A 22963-nucleotide genomic window follows, 5' to 3' on the forward strand; every position below is an offset into this window, starting at 1 on the left:
AGGCTCATTTGCAGAGAAAAAGAGAATGAACCAGTAGTCAGGCGAAGAAAGAAATGTATTAAAGGGAAACAAGAGGGAGACTGGTCCTAGAGAAGAACCAGCCCCTTCTTCTTTTTGTGGGTCCCTCTTGTACCCTGCAGCTGAAGTTTGGTGATCATGTAATACACCTAGTTCTGAGACAGTAAGTGCTGGTGGTCACGCAGTCTTGAGATGTGACCTTGAGAAAGCAGGTGCCAGCAGCAAAACAAGACGTCTTAAGCAAACAAGGTTAGCACAATGAGTTATTTCAACAATGGGTTACTCATGGGAGCCCTATCACTAAGGTTTATTACCCCTTGAAATTAAGAGTGCCCCTCTACTCCAGCGCATATACTCTGAGGCTTGATCAAGGGGCAGCCATGATTATCTTTGAATTGCATTCATGGTCTTCTTTCCTTGCCTTGGAAAATCGCCAAATTGTTCTGTTCCTTTGGTTTAAGAAGTCTGACAGTCTTCTTTATTTTGTCCTGTTTTTACTGTTTCCTTTGGTCCCAGGTGGCAGTATTTCTGCTGATATAACCCCTTTTCTATTCCAGGCTTTTGTTGAGGTGGTCTATTAAGTTCCTACACAATCCTCTGCATGCAGATGTATGTGTTTGGAGTCGAACAGTTTTCCGTGTAGCCTTTAAAACTTGAGCCATAGACTGCACATGTTCCCTTTTGCATTTCCACTATTGTTAGTCTAGATGAAAGACAATTACACATTACATTCATGATTTTATTAATGAAGGAAAATAAAAATGAAAACTTCAAATATAGGCACTTACTATCATTTCAGGATATTTTAGAATCATGACTGACCTTTCTGGTCCACAGATATGCAAAATATAGCCAGCTCATGTAATAAGAGTAAAAATTACATTCTATTATCAATAATGTGCCACTATTTTTTTATACATTAAACTTTAATCAGAAGTCTAACTTCTCTTCATTTATTTACCTGAATTAAATAAAAGCTTTAAAATATTTACTTACAAAAAACTTAGGTTAGAAATGAATTCATAATTCAACTTAGAGTTAACACACCACATTTTGTGCAAAAATTAAAAAAAAATCTTCAGGTATATACAACTTTATGTGGTACCAAAAAAAAAAAAAAAAAAAAAATGAAATCCTCAAATATACAAGGGGAAACCAAATTAATTTTTGGAGGGGAGGTCCCTTATAGTACAGGCTTTCCCCAGCTAGGTAAGTGTTTTAGAAACCCATTGGCATCAGTGTACCAGCTAGTGTTGTTATGAGAGGCTATGCTCAGCTTCAGTTCATTTTTTTTTTTTTTTTAGATTCTTTCAGTGTGTATGCCAATTTCATGATGGCTCATTCATCAACACACCTGCCCAGACCATACTGAGTGTTTGACCAGTAATGGCATGGCCCCATGCTCAACTCTCCCCCTTCACCTAATCTCACCCTGAGCAACTGTTTGGTTTGTTAGTTTCCCTGGATAAAAAAGTTCTCAAATGGAAACTTTTGCTGATGTGAGAGAGGTGAAACAAAAAACAACAGAAGCACTAAAAGACACCCAAATTGATGAATTCTAAAATTGTTCTGAGCAATGGAAAAAATATTTTGATAGGTACACTGTATCAAACAGTACTTTGAAAGTGACTGAAGTTTAAACATGTAAGGATAAATACACATTTTTTTAATAAACAGATTTCTTTTTTGGAGGTCCTTCCTCATATATACATACATGTATATACACATATACATACATATATATGTATCAGTGTGTGTTTAAGTATTTCATGTAGAGATTTAATATCTATATGTGTATTTTACTCTGAGATTGTAAATGCTTTGGAGTTATGATTAGCATAATAATAGAGATTTGTTTTCTCTTACAACAAGTGGAAATAGAAAGCTGAGGTAACAGAAAGGATTTCATTTCGGTGTAAAAATTGAAAAAAAAAAGACCATGATGTGATGTTGTCTGTATTTAAAAAGAGAAGAGAATAAACTATTTCTATTTAAAAACAATTGGCCACTAGAGAGAGAAAAAAAATTATAGAGAATTTTAATTACTGCTCTTACTGTATCTCACTCTAAATACATCAGATTATGTTATCTAATCTCACTTGCTTCATACATTCCTTCAATTTCTGTGTCTGGTTTTTCATATTGCTTTCATCATGCTTCTGCCAGAATACGTGATTATACTGGATTTTATTTATTTGTTTATAACCACATCACAGACCAGAATGTGAAACTCTTGAAAGAATTAGATCCTTCTCCTCTCAATACTTATCACTGCACAGTTTCTGGAAATTGAGTAGTACTCAGTGAGTTTTTACTACACGAGTAAACAGAAATATAACATGCTAATTGTTTTGCTTTTGAAAAGAACTTTTGCACTTGAAGATTGGAAAATATTAAGATAATGGGATAAAGAAACTCACTAATTGTTCTAGAAAATACACTCTTTTCCTACTAAAAAATAAGCTCTCAATCCATATACGAATGTGGACATCTCAGATTAATTCCAAGGTATACTGGGACCTAAAATTACAAATATGAGGTAGGAAGGTGGGTAATTTTTGTTACAATAAATACAAGAAAAAAGCGGAAGAGAACACGTTAGTAAAAGGTTGTACATTGATCAGTTCCAATTAACCATTAAAGTAGCAAAGTAAACTTCAAAATCAGCGAAAAGAGCACTTTTTTATTCAATTATAATTCTGGTTCTAAAGTCAAACTTACATACACTTTACATCCTCATTGCAACAATTATCAATTTTATGAGTTAAGTGAGTTATACATACGAAGATTCTGTAGTTCACCAGCATAATTAGGTTAAAAATAATACCTGTTTTACAGGGTTGTTAAGCGTATTTAATGAAAAGATACATATATAGTATTTAAAACTGTGTCTGACAGGAAGCAACTGTAAAAGGGAAGAGCAACCTCTGTCCCTGGGATTGTAAAGGGGAGGGGTGAAAGAAATAACTTCAGCCTTGAAACAGGCATTACACCCTTCCTGGAGGTTTTCCTTTGAAGGTTTCTCCTCTGTAAACATGGCAAGAAAAGCCGGGCTCAGCTGATCAGCCTGTAATCCCACACCTTTGGGAGGCTGCGGTGAGTGGATTGCCTGAGCCCGCAAGTTCGAGACCCACCTGGGCAGGCCAGACCTCATCTTTACAATAAAATCAAAAAATTAGCCGGGCGTGGTAGCACGCGCCTGTAATTCCAGTTACTCGGAAGGCTGAGGCAGAAGGATTGCCAGAGCCCAGCAGGTCGAGGCTGCGGTGGCCGGGAGCAGCCACTGCACTCCAGTCTGGGTGACAACTCAACAACAACAAAAAACATTGCAAGATAAATTGTATCTTTACCGGCTACACTAGTCTAATTAGCACATCTGTTTCTGTAAACTCACTAGCTTGCTGATGTCAGCAGAATATTGTGATAAGAACTCTGGAAAATGTCCAACTCTAACTTTAACCAAGATGTAAGCTAGGACTACTTAAGGGAACTCTGAGTGGGGGCTTCGGGCAGTCTTGCTTGAAACTCTCTTCCTGCAAGCTGTTACCAGCTGGCAGAGCTTTGACTAATAAATTTCTCCCTAGCCAAAATTAAGTCGGTGGGCTGTTATTTAATCGCTCGAACCCTACTTCATATGGGGGCTCGTCCAGGAGAACCGAGCACTTAAATTGCACCCATTTTAACCGATGGGCTTTGTGGGGTTGCGTCCCGCTAACTGTCTGGGTTCAATCGGGCCTGTATCTGGCAGACTCACAACGCCCCTGGAAGCCCTCAGAGAGGTAAGTCAGGCTCCTGATTTCTGTTTTGAGTGCACTCCTTAGGGACCCTCGGGAAAACTGGACGCAGCGCTAATTCTGGGGTCCGAGGTTCTAGTGAGACATCACTGGGATCTCTTGTTTTGCCCTCGGGCAGCCAGATCTCTCTGTTGAGTTTTTGCTGTCTTGTTTGTGTGTTCAGTGTTTGTTACTGTCATGTCTGTTATTGTAATTAATATCAAGGGTGGGACAGGAGCCCCCCTTTATGCCCACATGGGATAATTGCTAACAGTTCTCCAAGCTGTCTTCACCACAGGAGAGAGGGAGAGAATCCACCAGGAAGCAAGGAAGTTAATCCTGGGACCTGGCGGCTGGCCAGCAGAACATGCAGGATTGAAGTGCATCTTTCCCCCGAAAGACCAAACTGGGACCCTAACACTAATCACGGTAGGGAGTGTCTCACCACTTATTGCTGGACTCTGTTGGGGATTTCCAGGCTGCTGCAAGGTGCCCCACAAATTTATCTGAGAGAAGTCACTCAAGGGCTACAGAAATCTCCCACCGCTTTTCTGGAGCGTCTCATAAAGGCTTATTGGACATACACCCCAATAGACCCAAAGGCACCAGAAAACCGGAGTGCCTTTGTCATAGCCTACATCTCCCAGTCAGCCTCTAATATATAATCATAACAATAACAACAACAATAATAATAATAAAATTTTTGTAATCTTTCTCTGGCAACTAAGGGAATAAATAAGCTGTTCTTGTTTTCAAATGCTTAAAGTCAGGTTAAAAATAAGTCTGCTTCTAAAGGTTTAGGCCTTGCCTAAAATTGTAACCAACTACTTGTCCCTGTAAAACTGTTGGGAAGTCTCTTAGAGTTGTGTAATGTATGCTGAGTCCCTAGTTTATATTATAATGCTAAATACTTTGCAGGACTTAATAAGGCATGGGAACTGGCCAGTCCCACCTGATTAAGTCACCTTGTAAGCTCAGTACTTCAGCTAAGGGACAGGTCAAGCACGAGGCACACTCTGTGGTGCATAGAGTGAGACTTAATCACTCTCATTTAATTGTCCACGTCTTATGACTAAGGCTGCTGTTTAGTAATTCATAAGAATTTTTAATAATTTTGCCTGTTCATAATTGGAAATAAATAGGAACAGATCATTTTACATCTACGTGGTCTGTTCACTCTAAAAAGATTTTGTACCAGACAGTTTTTGTAGGCATCATTGGGAAGTCCTGAAAAAAAAAGGGGGCTTCAAAAAAGGCTGAAAACACTCGGTCTGGGAGAAGCCATCAGGGTTCCAGGAATTCCTGGCATTGCTGTTTATGACTTTATTTAGTTATTTGTTTGTTTTAAAATTCTCCATTGAGAAATAAATTCTAAGTGTTCAGAGAAAATTCTGGGTTTTCAAGAAACATGACCAAGAGAGTGTGTAGTGGTCTGTGCCCTCAGACACCCCGATGGGACAAATTTTGAATGATTGGAGCAAATGAAAATTATGTGGTTTAATAATAATAATAAGTACATTATTAAAAAATCAAATTTAAACTCACTACAAGTTAGCAGATAATAAGATTTGGAAAAGAACAAAACTATCTGGCAATTAAATTCACTTTGTAGACCTAAGGAAAAATAAAATGGTCAAAAGTTCTGTATGCAGAGGCATTTAAAAAATTTATTTTGCTACTTTACAAACAAGATTATATCCTATAGAATACTAAATGCCAAACTCCAGAGGCTTAACTCAGGACTAGGAATACCAAACTCCCAATTATAAAAAGCCTCTGAAGTTCTTAGAAACTGAAACATTAAGGAAAAAAAAAGGAAAAGAACTCCAAAATGAGCACCAGCCAGAGGAAAGGTAAACAAATTGGCAGTTGCCACTAAAGGCAAAAGCTCCAGACACCCAAAAGAGGCCTGATAAGGATAAACCTGCTAAAGGGGATGGTATCAGCTGCTATGAATGTGGTCAATCTGGGCACCTAAAGCACAATTGTTCTTAATGGCCTAAGCCCCCAGGACCTTGTCCAATATCCGGACTAAAAAGCCACTGAAAGAAATGTGGCCTCTCCTGAAGGGTGGGGGAAAACACCTAGCTCAGTGATGGTGGCTGTTAACTGAAGGGGGATGGGCATGGCCCAACACAGCACTCTGTATGCCATCCACCCAGAGAATCCTTGGGTCTATATGAATGTGACTAGGGTTCAAATTAATTTCTTAATTAATACAGAGGCTAAGTATTTAGCCCTTGTGCTCATACTGAACTCCTTCCTCCTAAAACCTGTCCTCCTAAAACCTGTTCTCCAAAATTAATTTGTTGTTCCAAAAACTAAATGTTTCACCTAACAGTTGCTAAAAGGTAAATTCAAATTATAACTGTAAAAGGTTATCTATAAATAAATAAAAAGGAAAGCAAAAAAGCAAAGGAAAAATGTTGTTGGTATACAAATAAGGTTTTAGTAAGAAAACAAAAAAGGAATATAAAAATATATTTTTATCTAAGAGGAAATCTTAAATGGTACATTTCTATCCTATAATAAAGTAAATAGTTATGAGAATTTTTTAAAGAAGGGGGTAGAGAACAAAAATAAAATGGTATAAGCACATCAAAAATGGTATAAGGCAAGTTTATGAAAAATACACATACAAAAGAAATTCTATAAACAATCTGGCATAATAAAGTCTTTCTGGATGCAAGTCTCCAAACATTTTTGAATTTCTCTTCAAATTTTATATAACATTTACTTAAGTGCCTAGTTCAAATTATAGTCTAAAACAATCTGTCAGGCTACCATTACAGTCCAGAAATACAAAAGATGGTACTTGTAATAAAGCCACAGAAATTAAAGTTTATCATTTAAGTTATGTTAATGACTTTGGGCCTTGTAGCTTTTGTACAAAAAGATAATCAGCCAATGCCTGCAATTGTCAAAATGTGGGCCTTACTTTATTCCTTTTATTGAGCTAGAATCCAGTAATTTCAAACCCACATAACGGTCATGCAAAAATATTCCAGCCAGTGCCCGCCAACAATGCCACTGCTGAAATAAATTTGGACACCTCAAATTAGACAGGGAGAGATTTTCAATCTCTGGCGAGGCAGGACTGCACCCATTATCAGCTCTGAAGAAATTACAGAAGATGGACCTTCACCTCTCAGTACCCCAAGTGCTTATGGAATCGAAAAATCTCTAAGGAATAAATAATTGAAGCAGGGTAGCTAGCACATGCTAGACATAAATTTCCTATAGGTAGGTTTTAAAAGGCATTCAAACATCTCTACTGCAGGCCAAGTGGCAACCTATCCCACCCCTTGGCAAATCCAGGGAAAACTTCATCAGATGTAAAACTAGGACAGTACAATCTTTCAATTTGTGGGTTAGCATAATAATCACCAGAAATCCTTTGGAGACATAAGTAAACTAAACATAGGTATTTGGTATTGCATCACTCAGGATTCGAGTCTCTGAAATGGAATTTGTTAAACCTTTGAAATTGTATAATGGTAGGCCTCAAAGAAAAGGGGGGCCACAAACATAAATGCTCATAAGAAAATGTGTTGTCTATTTGGAACAAATGTTAATCACAGTTTATAAGCTTATTTCCCTAGACACTTCTTGGACCAGAATAAACTCAAACATCCAAGGGGAGTAAGTGCTGCTAAAAATTGAAGAAAGGAAGAACCCAACCAACAACTGTAAGAAAGAAAGAAAAGACCCTAAGGGTGGTCCTGTTCCTATACTAGTCTATAGAATTTAAATACCTAACTTCTCTATCATGATAAAACTCCTGTATAAAGTCTCAAAGGGGGGTGAACAAAAGCCTCTGCTATGGGGAAAGGCCCAGAAATAGGCCTTTGAATAAAGTGGACTGGCTTCTCGCCTTTTGAAATTCCTTGTGGGTGGCCACCCCGTCTCTTTAAGGGCATACAGGAAAACTTAAAGGAATTAGGAAGTCTTGCCCTAAAACAGCAAAAGCAGGCCTCAGGTTCAGTCGTAAATGCCATCCACTGTCAAGTCAGATAACAATTGCCAATTAGTTAAACTACTGATGCCCATTCTTTTAAGCCAGGTAATATGGTATGGGTAAAAAAGGTGAAATGTATAACCTCTAAAGCCCTTCTGGGGGGGGCATTTACTATTCTTTTATATAGCAGAACTAAGCTGGGCTTCCAGGACTGGGAGTGCACTGCAGATTCAGCAACACCCCTTAAGCTGACCATCCGGAAAGTCAAAACTTCTCAACCCCTGCTCTAGAAGCCTGAGAATTCTCTGACCCTGCTTCACACACTGGAGGCTGACCGATTGATGCAGAAGATTAAAAATTCAGCTTAAGAACTCAGCGGACATTACTGATAAGCCATTTTTTTTGCTTTGTCAACCTTTATATTTGCTAAACTGTCATTTTAATTGCTATAAAACTAACTTTATTTGCTGTAGGATTAACAAAGTTGTTCCCATTGAGCATGTTAGAAAAGGGTTTCACTAGCATTCCCATTCTTTCTTATAATATAAAATTTTCTTGTGCTTTTATGTATTTCTGCCTAATTTGGGTGTTTATCACTTCCCTCACACACCCAGCATGAATGTGTATAGAAACTATCTGGTCAGACGTAAGAGTTTTCCATTGTTATTCATCCCAGCCAGAAGTTTGTTATACTGATAAACATATCTGCACCCATGATGGCCAGCTATTACTTTGCTGGATTATCAAAACAAAGCTACTAGTACACTAAAACTGGTGTCATAGCCTGTAACACCCCCGGAAGCACAAATTTGGTTTGTTGGGATTTTGCTCCTGCACCCAAAGCTGAAAAGCTAATTAAAGAAACTGTGCAATTAGTGGCACCTCCAACTACCCAATAGTCAAAACTAACCCCCTTCCCTCAATCGTGGGAAGTAGGGCAGAATCTGTTTATAAATTTGGCTGAAAATATAGCTCGGACACTTGGTGTCACCAGTTGTTGGGTATGTAGAAGGATCCTAATGACAAAAGAGTGGCCTTGGAAGGGAACTAGTCTGAATGCTTACCAGCTCCTCCAATGGAACCATTCTTTGACTGTTAGAACAGGTAATATACCCCAGAAGTGTATCCTCTCCTCAAAAGTAATTGGAGAAGACTGATTATGCAGAGCAGGGTCTGCTTATACTCAATAGATAGGAGAGACTCCTTGCAAAATAATATTATACTGGAATTCAACCCACCAGACCTGGTGGCCAACAAGGCCTGTTTGGTATTGGGCATCTGCTTATGCAGCTAAATCTTCTCAATGTACTAAAGGGCTATTTTGGACATATGAAAAGGTTGCATATGCCCAGCTCCCAGCATTATGAAAAGGCATATGTACCATAGGAATAATCCAGTCAGGATTTTTTCTTCTGCCTAACCCAAGGGGGGGATGAACTAGGTATCCCCCTTTATGAAAGCCTCAAAACCGAGGTGCTCTATCCCTCAATCAAGTTTCTAATATAGGAGGGACCCAGGTTTGGAAAAATGAATGGCCACCCCAGAGAATTATAAATACTTATGGCCCAGTCACATGGGCGCAAGATGGGAGTCAGAAATGTCGCATACCTCTCTATATATGCTAAATCGCATTATCAGGTTACAAACTGTCTTAGAAATTATAACTAATCAAACAGCCACGACTTTTGAACTTGTTGCTCAGCAGCAAGCCCAAACGCACGTAGCTATTTATCAAAACCGCCTAGATTTGAACTACCTGCTGGCAGAAGAAGGAGGAATATGTGGTAAATTTAATAACTCTTAACAGTTGTTTACAAATAAATAATAATGGTTCTCAGATCCCACTACACTCCTTTGTCTGAAGAGTCAATGATTTGACTCTCGGCACAACTAAAAAGGGGGGGAGGGTGTAAAAGGGAAGAGCAGCCTCTGCCCCTGGGATTGTAAAGGGGAGGAGTGAAAGAAATAACGTCAGCCTTGAAACAGGCATTACTCCCTTCCTGGAGGTTTTTCTTTGAAGGTTTCTCCTCTGTAAACATTGCAAGATAAATTGTATCGTTACTGGCTACACTCGTCTAATTAGCACATTTGTTTCTGTAAACTCACTAGCTTGCTGATGTCAGCAGAATATTGTGATAAGAACTCTGGAAAATGTCCAACTCTAACTTTAGCTAACCAAGATGGAAGCCAGTACTACACTTAAGGGAGCTCTGAGCTGGGACTCAGTCTTGCTTGAAACTCTCTTCCTGTAAGCAGTCGCCAGCTGGCAGAGCTTTGACTAATAAACTTCTCCTTTGTTAAAATTAAGTTGGTTGACTGTTATTTAATCACTCGGATCCTACTTCACAACATTGTGGGACTAAAGAAAAAACAGTAGTCACAAAACTCTTAGGTTTCATTTCTGATCTTTGTGCCTGAATGAAGAAATTTTTGAATGGTGTAGTGTTATTTCTTTCTTTCTGTTTTTTTCTGTTTCTTTCTGTTGCCCAGGCTGGAGTGCAGTGGCACACTCATGGCCACTCCAGTTCGCCTGCTGGGCTCAGGTGATCCTTCTGCCTCAGCCTTCCAAGTAACCAGAACTACAGGCACATGTTACCACGCCCAGCTAATTCTTTTCTTTTCTTTTTTGTTTTTTGTAAAGAAGAGGTCTTGCCAAGTTGTCCAGGCTGTTCTGGAACCTGTGGACTCAGGCATTCCCCTCACCTCGGCCTGCCAAATTGCTTGAGTCACCATTCCCGGCTGTGATAGATATTTCAAATGATAGAAATTAGCTTTCTTGAGAGCTACTCTAGCATTCATCTGAAAGATTAAAGGTATATTCATAATATCAATTAATGCTAAGATATTGTCATTTAGTCCTGGTGTGCAGAGTTATTCTGTGTAATCAAGTGGTTAAAAGATCAAGCTATAAAAAACTGATTATATGAGACAATCAAGAGTTCATAAGGAGCAAAATAGGTATAGTTTCACAGGATATAGAAATTGAGATGAGATTGTTGAATAAAGAAAGAAATGTAAAGTCATGCTAAAGATCCCCCTTGGGTATTCAGCAGAGTACTAAATAATGTATGGGTATAAAAAAATGAAGTGCATAACAAACTGTCCAAAGATGGAGAATGTACTATCTAGAAAGCTTTAGAGGAAAACATGCCTAACACTTACAAAGGGTTTGGAACCATGTCTGTTTCTTTTTCTTCTTCCTTTTTTTTTTTTTTTTTTTTGAGTTGAAGTTTTACTCTGTCACCCAGGCTGAAGTGTAGTGGCACACTCGCAGCCACTGCAGCCTCCACCTGCTGATCCTCAGGAGATCCTCCAAATCAGTCTTGATGTCGCTGGAACTATAGGTGTGCTCATTTTTTTAATTTATTGTAGAGATAAGATCTCACCAAGTTGCCCAGGCTGATCTTAAACCCCTGAGTTCAGGCAATCCTCTTACCTGCACCTCCCGAAGTGCTGGGATTATCAGGCATGAGCTATCACGCCCAGCTCCATGCCTGTTTCTAATAGCCATATTATAAAACTTCATATTTCTAAAAAAGTTAGGTAGATTATATAGAAAGGTCTTACCTCAGTAGTGAGGAATAATCAACTCTAGACAGAAGGTTGACTAATAATACTTAAAAGCAAGTCCAAAACGTATCAGTATAGCTACTTGGCAAAGACATAGGTAAACATCCTAGAAAAAAAAAAGCTCACAAATATTTTTAGAAATAAAAAGAAATATGCAGCACCAACAAAGATGAAATTCATAGTGTATACAATTCAATGAAAAGTATCTGGTAAGCAAAGAAACAGAGTAAAATGACCATAATTAAAAATCAATCAATCAAAATAGATCCAACAAATACAAATGCTACAGTAAGCAGACATTTAATAAATTCATAAAGGATTATAAAACATATTAATCTAATCACACTTTTGGTTATGAAAACTTGGGTGTCAGATATGATTAATGTGATTACGTTAATATAATTAATGAAAGATTAGACATAGAAAAAGGAAAGATTAGTGAACTTTTATAATGATACAAACTATTTAAAAGAAAACAAAGAAAAAAGTCAAAAAAAAATCAGTGAACTATGTTATACTGTAGCTGTACTTGAAATGCCTGAAGGAGACAAATAAATGACAAAGTAATATTTTAAGAAATAATAGTGGTAAATATGTGAATTTTAGTGAAAATTCTTAACCTATAGACCTAAGAGCCCCAGTAAACCACAAGCACAAAAAACATAAACTAAAACAAGACAAATTGCAAACAAATTTCTCAAATACAGTGACAATGGAAAACTATTAAGCAATCCAAGGGAAAAAGATACATTTAAGAGGTTGATTAAAACAAGTGTTGGCCAAGACATAGATGTTGCTCTCAAATGTTTTAATATGCACTGCTAGACAAAAATGTAAAATTTATAAATTTTTATGATCACTCTGAGTAAGAATTTGGTACTTTTCTTGTTTCTTTCTTTTCTTGAGTTTGGGTTTCACTGCTGCCTGGGCTGGAGTACAACGGCACAAATAATACCATAGTCTCACTCTCCTGCTCAGGCAATCCTTTCACCTCAGCCTCTCATGTAGCTGGGACTACTGACATGTGTCACCATGCCTGGCTAATTTTTTGATGTTTTGTAGAGATGAAATCTTGCTATGTTGCTCAGACTGGTCTCAAATTCCTGGGTTCAAGCAATCCTCCCACCTCAGTCTCCAAAGTGAGGGATTACAGGCATGAGTCACTGTACCCTGCCAAGTTTGTCACTTTTTAAAAAGGTGAGCCTATATCTATTATATGATTTCAACATTCTGCTTCTAGGTATTTATATAAGGGAAAGGAAAGCTTGTGTACGTACAAAAAACTGTACATAAAAATAGAAATAGCATTATTTCTAATAATGAACAATTGGAAACTGCCTAAGTGTACATCAGCAAATGAGATACTAAAAAAATTGTGCAAATAGAATATCTCTCAGTTAAAAAAACAGTAACTCTTTACTCATAGGATGAGATGACTGAGTCTCAAAATAATTTTGTTGTGTGAAAAAAGCAGACACCAAAAATAATACGTGCTGTAGAACTTTATATTAAATTCAATGAATTGCAATCTAAAGTGACAAAAGACAGATTTGCTGGAAACAGAAAAATAAGTAGGTACGAGCATGGAGGAGAAATCACAAATGTGCAAAGAGAAATTTTTTAGGTAATATGTTACTTGACTTTATGTTAGTAATGAATTCAGGAGTGTATATATTTGTCAATCTTATCCAACTGTACACTTTATATATGTGCAGTTTTTTGTATGCCACGTATGTCTCAACAAATCTGATAATTTCAAAAGGAATGAACATATGTGATACTTAGCCTTTCTGCTTTAGTCTCCTTATTTGCAAAGTGAACATAATATTATATCTACCTTTCACAGCATACAGTAAGAATTTATTCTACTCACTATTATTTTATTGGTTACAGAACAGTCAACACAATTTTCGTAAATTTAATGTTTAAACATTTTTTGCTAAATATATGATAATGTTGGGACCTTATGGATGATATGAAATGATTGATCAGAGTGATCATAGGATTAGCTTAGGAAACAAACAAACAAACAAACAAACAAACTATACACCTGTTGGGTCAGATACTTACTGGTTGTTTGAGAGAATGGAGCCATCTTCCCACTGCCAGGATCCATTTGTTGGAATTTGTATTAGTCCCATCCAATGATATGACTTCACCAATTTTAGAAAATCCTGTTTAAAATCATAAATAAACTACAAATAAAATCAGTGTTTGTAAATACAAGGCCATAACTGTACAATAATTTTTCTCACAATTGTAAAAAATGCACTTTTTCACAATTAGCATAATTCCTACCTAAGCAACACATAAATAATACCTGAAATTTCAGTGCTTTCTTATTTTTAATAATGAAAGATTTAGGATCAGTACTAAAATATCTAGGTTTTAGTGCTTCTCTTATGTTTCAGGTTTATATTCCAGTTAGTAGCCTCATATGTAAGAATTAAGTATAGGATAGGGAACAAAAACAAGTACCTAACCTGGTCCACTTTGCTGTATATCTGCAAAAGGCTGGAATTTTGAGACATACAGGAAGCTTGGCTCTCATACCAGTTTTTACTCTCATTAAAAAATTGGTAGCAGTTATTTTTATAACATATCCAGTTTTTAGGACATGGACCACAGTAACTTTCTAGAAGGAGAGAATATATTACTAGTTATATGCATGTTTAAACATTATAGCAGAATTTGTCTAGACAGATTACATGTCTTTTTTCATCCAACTCTAAAATTTTAGATTATGAAGCCATTATGGTCATACACAAAGATGCATCTCCACACAGAGAGAGAGATGACAAACTTAAGAATTTTCTACTTTTTGCAAGTTTTATTTCATTGTTAAAAGTATAGCAGAAGCCACAGTGAATTATGGACAAAAAATTAATCATTTCTTTGCTCTCATTTTAGCATCATTGAATATATGTTAATATTCAGATAAATAAAAATATAGAGAGAAACATATGATCCATGCTTTAAAATATTAAAGAAACAAACAAACTTACCTTTCAAAGAAATTGGAACTTCTTGGTTGAATAATGCTATCAAAATAATAATTATTAAAAAGGTTGGTGTTTTAGTAACTTGCAGGTTAAGCAAATATAATTTATAAATTTCTAAACTAATAGCAAAAATGTGAAAAGAACACATTTAATATTGTCAGTTTATGTTTCTGAACACTCTTAAAGTAACACATTGCAATTGTTAAATCAACAATGTTGTAATCTACTTCTCTGTTATGACTTACAATTTATGAATATGGCACTCCATATTGTCACCATGACAATGAAACGAATTCCCATAGCTACAGCAATAAAACGGCATAAAAAAAATGGAGATGCTGTAAAGAAAAAAAATAGATTGAGTAGAAAAGCAGCACAGAGGGTTTAAGTATCTTTGTTTTTAATATAAATATTAGGGTGTATTTTTATGAGAAGATAGTATTGATCCTTTTTCTGCTTTAGGTGTTTTTCCCAGAATAGGTGACATAAGTACTTTGTCAATGTTTACATCATTAGAGTACAGAAATGTAATAGTCCCATCTAGACTTCTCTACAAATGCTCCATTCAACCCCTAGAATATATTATGCTTATCATTTATTATTTGTATGCAGATACCATAACAAATATAAAAAAGAAAAAAGAAAGAGTCACCAGCATGACTGATTACAGGAATCCACAACTCACTTCCACAAACAAGGACCAAAATAACAAGTTGATAATCATGGATTGAATAGTGTCTAAGCAAAAATACTGGAATTCAGCAAGAAAGTGAAAAAGACTTTCTGAGGCTCAGAAATACGGTGACTGCATAGACAGGAAAGAGATGCAACTCACTTGGATCAGGTTTGAACAAAGAGGGACATCCCATTGTGGAGAAAAGGTAAGGGGAAGTTTTCTAGCTGTCCACATTTCCATCACAAACTCCTATAGTCCTAGCCACAGGAAAAGCCTATAGACCTCACTGGTCTTAGTCTGGTATAGAGAACTGACTAGAGTCCACGTAAGTGCATTATTCCAGAGGAGCAATTCACACTGGGTTCTCCTCTTTCCCTGGGATGCAGGCTGCTGCAGGACTGTGCTCGAGTGTTGCCACCATCAAAGTACATCCTGCCCTGAGGTCCAAGAGCTGCATTTTTATATCTCTTGGGTCCAATAGCTCCCATGTTATTAAATCCCTGGTGCCCTGTGACATTTTATTATATCCATGAAGAGGACTGCAGTATAGAGACCCCAGCTGAACCCAGTAGTGCAATGGTGATCTGGACATCAAGACCATACAGGGCCCTACATTCCAGGAACTGGTGGTCTAGCCTGTCATAAGAAGTTGCCCTCAGAATAGAGGGAGCCAAGGTTTGAGCTCCCCAAAGCCTAAGAGTCGCCCGCTGGGGACTCACCACCACCACTGCCCGCAGCCCCACTCTCTTCAGCAGCAGGTCAGGAAAAATGGAATATTCAAAGTGCTGAAAAATATTGCCAACCAAATATGCCATACCAAACAAAGCTATTCATTAGAAATGAAGGCAAAATAAAGTTCTGACAAACAAAAAGCAAGGGAATTTATCTCCACTAGATTGTCATGGAAGCAAAAGGACAATATCTATCATCAAAACACACGCATGTATACATGTAAAATTCAACAGTAGAGCAGATACACAAATTAAAAAAAGAGAGAAAAAGTACCATAATAAACCACCAAACCACACATATAAATGATAAGAGAGGACAAAGAAATAATGGGTATACAAAACAACCAGAAAACAATTAAGAAAATGACAGGAGAGCAAGATGGTCAATAAAGAACCTTTCAATTACTGTCTTCTCACAGAAATATCAAATTGAATAACTATCTATGCAAGTAAACACCTACAAAACAATTAAGGTCGTTAGGTAAGCTATCTTAACACCTAATTTTACCGTAATATCAAGTAAAAAATGATTTAAGCGGTTAGAAAACAGTCTTCCATTGCCTAACCACCCCTCCTCCGATGCCAGATAGTGCTGTGCCTAGAGAAAAACTGCCAGCATGGGAAAGGAAAACAGAAGTTGGTGTGGGACTTTGCATTGGGCTGTATCGCTGGCTCTGCTACATTGGAACACAGCACATTACACTTTATTTCAGACTGGTGCTCATACAGGGAGCATTTAGACCCACACTGGGCCAGAGGACAAATCACTTCCTAGGCAGGAGGAACCTGAATCCTGATTCATTTAACCACTGGATGATTAAAGTGACCTTGGGTTCTATGTAAATTTTAGTAGCCGCAGGCCATCCCTACTATAGTTTTGGGTGAGACCCAGTATTGTACGGGTCTTGGAGGTTGTGGGTAAACAGAAAACTTTTCTAACTTAGAGAAATCTATAAGTAGCCAAATAAAAGAGGGCCAAAGATTGCCAAGCATATTCAACCCAAATAAGACTACCACAAGGCATATGAAGCTTTCAAAGTTCAGGACAAAGAGAGGATTCTAAAGGAAACAAGAGCAAAGCAAATAACATACAACATATAACAGAGCTTTGACATGTCTGTTAGCAGACCTCTTAGGAGAAGACATATACTAGAAAGAAGTGGGATGACAAATTTAAAGTGCTGAAGGGAAAAGACTTCCAAATGAGATCCTATACCCAGCAAAGCCATCAACACAACGGAGACTGAAAGACTTTCCCAAACAAAATCTGAGAGAATTTATGCCACTAATCTTGTCTTATAAGATATGCCTTATGAGAGTTCTTCAGTCAAAAAAAAAAAAGAAAAAAGAAACTTTTGTACAGCAAGAAAACATTTGAAGGTATAAAACTCAGTGATATAAATAAGTACACAGGCAAATTCAGAGTACTTTAACACTGTGATTGTGGTGTGCAAATCACTCTTATTTTTAGTATGAAGACTAAAAGACTAATCCATCAAAATAATAATGAATAAACCAATTTCTTGATAGGCAACACAAGATATAAATCTAGACAATAATAAGTCAAAATATAGAAATAAATGGAGTTCAATAGTAGAGATTTTTAATCTTTTTCTGTTTTTTTCTTTTTTAATACATTATGATCAAAGTTAAGAGGTCATCAGGTTTTTTAATACAAATAATTGGTCATCACTGTAGGCCTACAGTGTTTTTGTAAGCCTCATGGTAACCACAATTATACTAAAAATAGAAATAAAAAATTAAAATATACTGCTAGGGAAAATAAACACAAGTAAAGACAGGAAGAAATAAGCTAAAAAACTGAAAAAACAGATAACAAAATGATAATAACAAGTATTTACTCATTAATAGTAACATTAATGAAGATGGGCAAAATTATCCAATTAAAACATGGAGTTACTGACTGACTGAATAACTAGAAACAAGAGCAAACTATATGTTGCCTACAAAAAAACTCACTTCACCCATAAAAGTACACATAGACTGAAAGTGAAGAAATGGAAAAAAAATAGTCTATGAAAATGGAAATAAAAAAGAGCAGAGGTAGACACACTTGAATAAAATCAACTTTAGGTCAAAACTCGTTAAAATAAAAAAGAGATTATAATACCATGATAAAGACATCAATTCACAAATAGGATATAACAATTATAAATTTATGTACATCCAACATCAAGTCATTCAGATATATTAAGCAAATATTAATAGTTCTAAAGGAGGGGAGAAACTAAAATACAATAAGACTAGGGGACTTCAATACCCTATTTTCAGCAATGGTAAAGTCTAGGTAAAAATAATAATATAAAAACATCAGATCAACCTACATTCTATATCAAATGGACCATCTAATATGTACAGAACATCTTATTCAGCTGCTGCAGGGTACACGTTCTTTGCTTAGGTCATAAAATAGTCTTCGGGATAAAGCACATGTTAGTAATAAGCCTCAAGAAATACAACAAATTTGATATTATAGTAAGTATTTTTTTCTTATCACAATGGAATAAAATTAGAAATTAATAGCAAGAAGAACTTTGGAAAAAATAAGAACTTTTCACAGATTTTTGGAAATGAAGCAACATACTTCTGAAGAATGAATTGCTTAATGAGAAAATGAGGAAAATAATAAAAAATTCTCAAATGAATGAAAATGAGAACACAATATACCAACACTATAGGATACAGCAAAAATCAGTATTCAAAGCGAAGACCATAGCAGTAAATGTCTATGTCAAAAATATAGAAAGACATAAAATAATCAAATGATGTACTTCAAGAAACAAAACACGAACAAATCAAAATAATGCCAAAATAAAAATTAATAGAAAAAATAAATAATAAAATTACAGCAGGATAAATAAAAATGAGACTAAACACATTGAAAAATTTATTTTAAACAAATAACTGACAAGCTCTTATCTAGACTAACTTAAAAAAATAGAGAACATACAAATAAAACAAGATGAAAAAGAAAAGATGATATAAATGAAAACAAAAGAATAGAATAGGGAGACTCATTAGAGAGTATTATGAACATCGATATGCTCAAATAGTAGAAAACCTAGAAGAAATATGTCCTTAACACATACAATCTACCAAGATTGAGCTATAAGGAAATAGAAAACTTGAAGAGAAAAATAACAAGCAACAAGATTGAAGCAGTAATAAAGAGACTCTCAAAATACTCACTGGACCTGACAGTTTCACTGTTGAATTCTACTAAATATGTAAATAGGAACTAATACTAATTCCACTCAAACTTTTCAAAACACTTAGAGTGGAGGGAATACTTACAGACTCATTCTATGGGACAAGCATTGCCTTAATACCCAAACCTGACAACAGAGGAGACAACAAAACAAGAAACTACAGGCTATTATACCTGATAAATGCAAAAGTAAACATTTTCAACCAAATGGAAGGAAACTAAATACGACAGCATATAAAAAACCAAAATACACCATTGCTCAACTGGGATTTGTCCCAGGGATGCAAAGCTGGTTCATTATGTGCAAATCAACAAATGTGATACTCCACATCAGCAATATAAAAGATAAAAATTGTATGGTCATCTCAATAGATCTGTACAATAAAAACTTGAAAACACTGATGAATAAAATTGAAGAGTAGACCAATAAATGAAAAGAATCTATTGGTCATGAACTGGAAGAATTAATATTAAAATAACCATACTACCCAAACTGGTGGCATCACAGTACTTGACTTCAATATATACTACAAAACTATAATAACTGTAATAACCAAAACAACACTATATTGGTGTAAAAATAGACACAGAGACCATGGAATACTCTTCAGTCATAAGAAAGAGCAAAATTATGTTTTCTGCAACAACTTGGTTGGAGCTGAGGATCATTATCCTAAGTGAAGTAATGCAGGAATAATAAACCAAACATCACATATTCCCACTTATAAGTGGGAGCTAATTTATGGTCTGCAAAGGCATAGAAAGTGGCACATAGGACATTGGAGACTCAGAAGCTGAAAGACAGGAATGGAGGAGGGGCACAAATGGGGTTGATGGGTATACTTAAAGTCCAGACTTTTTTTTTAACCACTATACAAACCATTTGTACTGCTAAGGCTACTAGAATAAAGAATATTTAAAAATAATTTAAATTACACTGTACAAAATACACTGTGATTTTTTTCAATACTGGTGATTATTTGATGTTATCACTTACAAGGATACCAATTTTTTAAAATAAACAGCTGCATTGTTTTTCACTGATATCTGGAAAGAATCTAATTTTTTTTTCTTTTTTCTTTTTTGAGTTGGAGTTTCACCCTGTCGCCCAGGCTAGAGTGCAGCGTCAAACTCATGGCCACCCCAGCATAGACCTGCTGGGCTCAGGTGATTCTTCCACCTTAGCCTTCCAAGTAGCCGGAACTACAGGTGTGTGCTACCATGCCTGGCTAATTTTTTGATTTATTGTAGAGACAAGGTCTCACCAAGTTGCCCTGACTGATCTCGAACCCACAGGCTCAAGCAATGCACCTGCCTCGGCCTCTCAAAGTGCTGGGATTACAGGCTGAGCCATCGAGCCCAACTGAAAGAATCTAATTTTTCACACTTTCCATTTTTTCCAATGGATGTTTAAATTGTTTCTTAGTTTTCACTACTAGAAATAATTATACGTTTTATGCACACGTGCATATTTGTGAATTTTTCTCTAAATTTCAACTGCTGATATTACTGTGTCAAGGGACATGTGTGTTTCATATATATATTTAATATATTTTATTTTAAAGATGTGGGGTACAAAACAGGATTAGGTATACAAGTGGACATTGTACAGGTAAAGTTTGGGCCTCCCTTTGGACCCCATTTTGCCTGGTTTGAGATCAGGGACCCTTATTGATGATGTGTCCTCCCACCTCCACCTTGGCAGTATCCTGTTTCTACCAATCCCTTTCTTATAGTATTATGGTACATTTTCAGGGTCTGTTTATGAGTGAGAACATGTGGTACTCTGTTCTCTGTGTCTGTGATAGATCATTGAGTATTATAGACTCTAAATTCATCCAAGTTGCTGCAAAGTCCATATGTCCTTTATAGCTGCATTGTATTCCATCATGTATATGTACCACATTTTTTAATCCGGTCCGGTTTTGATGGAAAGCAAGGTTGGTTCCATGTCTTTTGCTACTGCGAATAGTGCTGCAATAAACATGTGAGTGTAGGTATCTTTTTTGTAGGATGACATGTGTTGTAAATTTTGGTAATAATTCAAAATTTTGGTACAAAAAATTACTACACATGGCACATTTGCATTCTTTAAATTAATGCTTGTAAAGTAATGCTATTTATTAAGTTTTTTTAAAAAAATCTTTATTTAAAGATGTAAGGTAAAACTCAGGGTTAAGTATACAAATGTTCATTATGATGTTACCCTTGTTCATGAGGTGTGCCCCACCTCTCCTGGCAGTTTCCCACTGCTGCCAATCCCTTTCTTATAGTATTATGATAATTGTTCAAGTTTCGCTTATAAGTCAGAACATATAGTGCGCTGTTCTTTGTTTCTGTGATAGATCACTGAGTATGATAGACTCTAAATCCATCTAAGTTGCTGAGAAGTCATTTCTTCTTTAGTCATCAAAATTTACAAGTGAAAGTGACCTGTGTTTCCCTTCTCATTAAATATATGTCAAATTTTATTATCAATAATATTCTGACTTGAAAAAAAATCATTGGCAAGCATATCTTAGTACACTTAGAAACATTGTATAAATAGTAATCAAGTTATCATTTCTATAATGTTTAAGAACATACATTTATTTTCTCTTGTTTTCTTTTTAAAATTTTTAATTTGAAAATGTGGGGTACAATTCAGGGTTATGTACACAAATGTTCATTATGCAGGTACCCTTGCTGATGAGATGTACCCTCCCTCCCCTGGCAGTTTCCTATGACTGCCAGTCCCACCCTCCCTCCCTTGACAATTTCCAGCTACTGCCGATTCCTTTCTTATGGTATTATGATAATTGTTCAAGGTCAGCTTATGAGTTAGAACATGTGGTACTCTGTTCTTTGTTTCTGTGATAGATCATCACTCAGTATTATAAACTCTAAGTTCATCCAAGGTACTGCGAAGTTCATAATTTTGTCCTTCTTTATCTCTGCATAATACTCCATCATGTATATGTACCACATTTTTTTATCCAGTCCTCTTTTGATGGGCAGCAAAGTTGGTTCCATGTTTTTGCTATTGTAAATAATGCTGCAATAAACATGTATGTGCAGATATCTTTTTGTAGAATGACATGTGTTTTAAATTTTGGTAATAATTTAAAATTTCAGTACAAAAAAGAATTGCTGCACAATTACATTGCTTAAATGAATGCTTGTAAAATAATGCTATTTATTAATAATTTATTTTTTCTTGTTTCCTCAAAACTTACAAATGAAGTTAGCCTGTGTTTCCCTTCTCATAAAAGCTATCTCAAATTGTATTATCAATAATATTCTGACTTGAAAAAAATTATTGGCAAGTATACTTTCTTGAGTACACTTAGAAACATTTTGTAAATAGTAATCAAGTTATCACTTCTATAAATGTTTAAGAACACAAATTTGGAGGATTTTGAAAATGTATTTTCCCTTGTTTTCATTACTAAGTAGTCTTCCTTAAATCTAGTTATTCAGTGATTCCTTAGAAAATCCTGTATCAGTTGTTGTTATTATGGTAATGAATATCATCAATTTTTTTGGTATGAAAAGACTCTAAACTCGATAGTGTTTAGTACTTGTTATTATACATTTCAATATTATATTAGAGCTCACATTATTTCTGCTTTTCTCACGAAGGTAAAATAAACGGATTGTCACTGATTTAATCACACGATTTCCAAGATTCAATTCAATATACTTAGAGAAGTCAAATGGAAACAGTACTTACATTGTCCTGTATATTTGCTTGTGACCAGAGTAGATCTTTGCATTTGGTATCGTGTTGCAGGATCAGGCTTTGGCAGTTTCAATTTAAAATTATGGAATTCACTCATGTCCGAGGAAAAACAATTTAGGCTGATGTGAGTCATGACCTTTTGTGTCATTTGAACATAAATTTTTACTATCCAATTCGCCATTTCTTTGTATATACTTTCCATGACTGACTGTCCTTTTAAATGTGTAACTTGAACTTACTTTTGTTTTATAGTTTCATTATTATGATGTCTACATTTTGGTATAT

General features: G+C 35.8%; 1 protein-coding gene across 1 annotated transcript; it reads right to left on the reverse strand.

The window, feature by feature from the left end:
• Positions 1–571: 571 nt before the first annotated feature.
• On the reverse strand, positions 572–22775 carry LOC103265104 (NKG2-D type II integral membrane protein-like). The gene is made up of 6 exons (XM_008062808.1): positions 22670–22775; positions 14567–14659; positions 14325–14360; positions 13803–13954; positions 13390–13493; positions 572–721 (listed from the first exon to the last, which is right to left on the reverse strand). The coding sequence occupies exons 1-6, from the start codon at positions 22773–22775 to the stop codon at positions 604–606; spliced, it is 609 nt and encodes a 202-aa protein (XP_008060999.1). The 3' UTR covers positions 572–603.
• Positions 22776–22963: the final 188 nt, after the last annotated feature.

The sequence above is a fragment of the Carlito syrichta genome, unplaced genomic scaffold (assembly GCF_000164805.1).
Source record: "Carlito syrichta isolate Samal-C Ts95f unplaced genomic scaffold, Tarsius_syrichta-2.0.1 Scaffold305843, whole genome shotgun sequence".
In the NCBI taxonomy this organism is placed as follows: domain Eukaryota; kingdom Metazoa; phylum Chordata; class Mammalia; order Primates; family Tarsiidae; genus Carlito; species Carlito syrichta.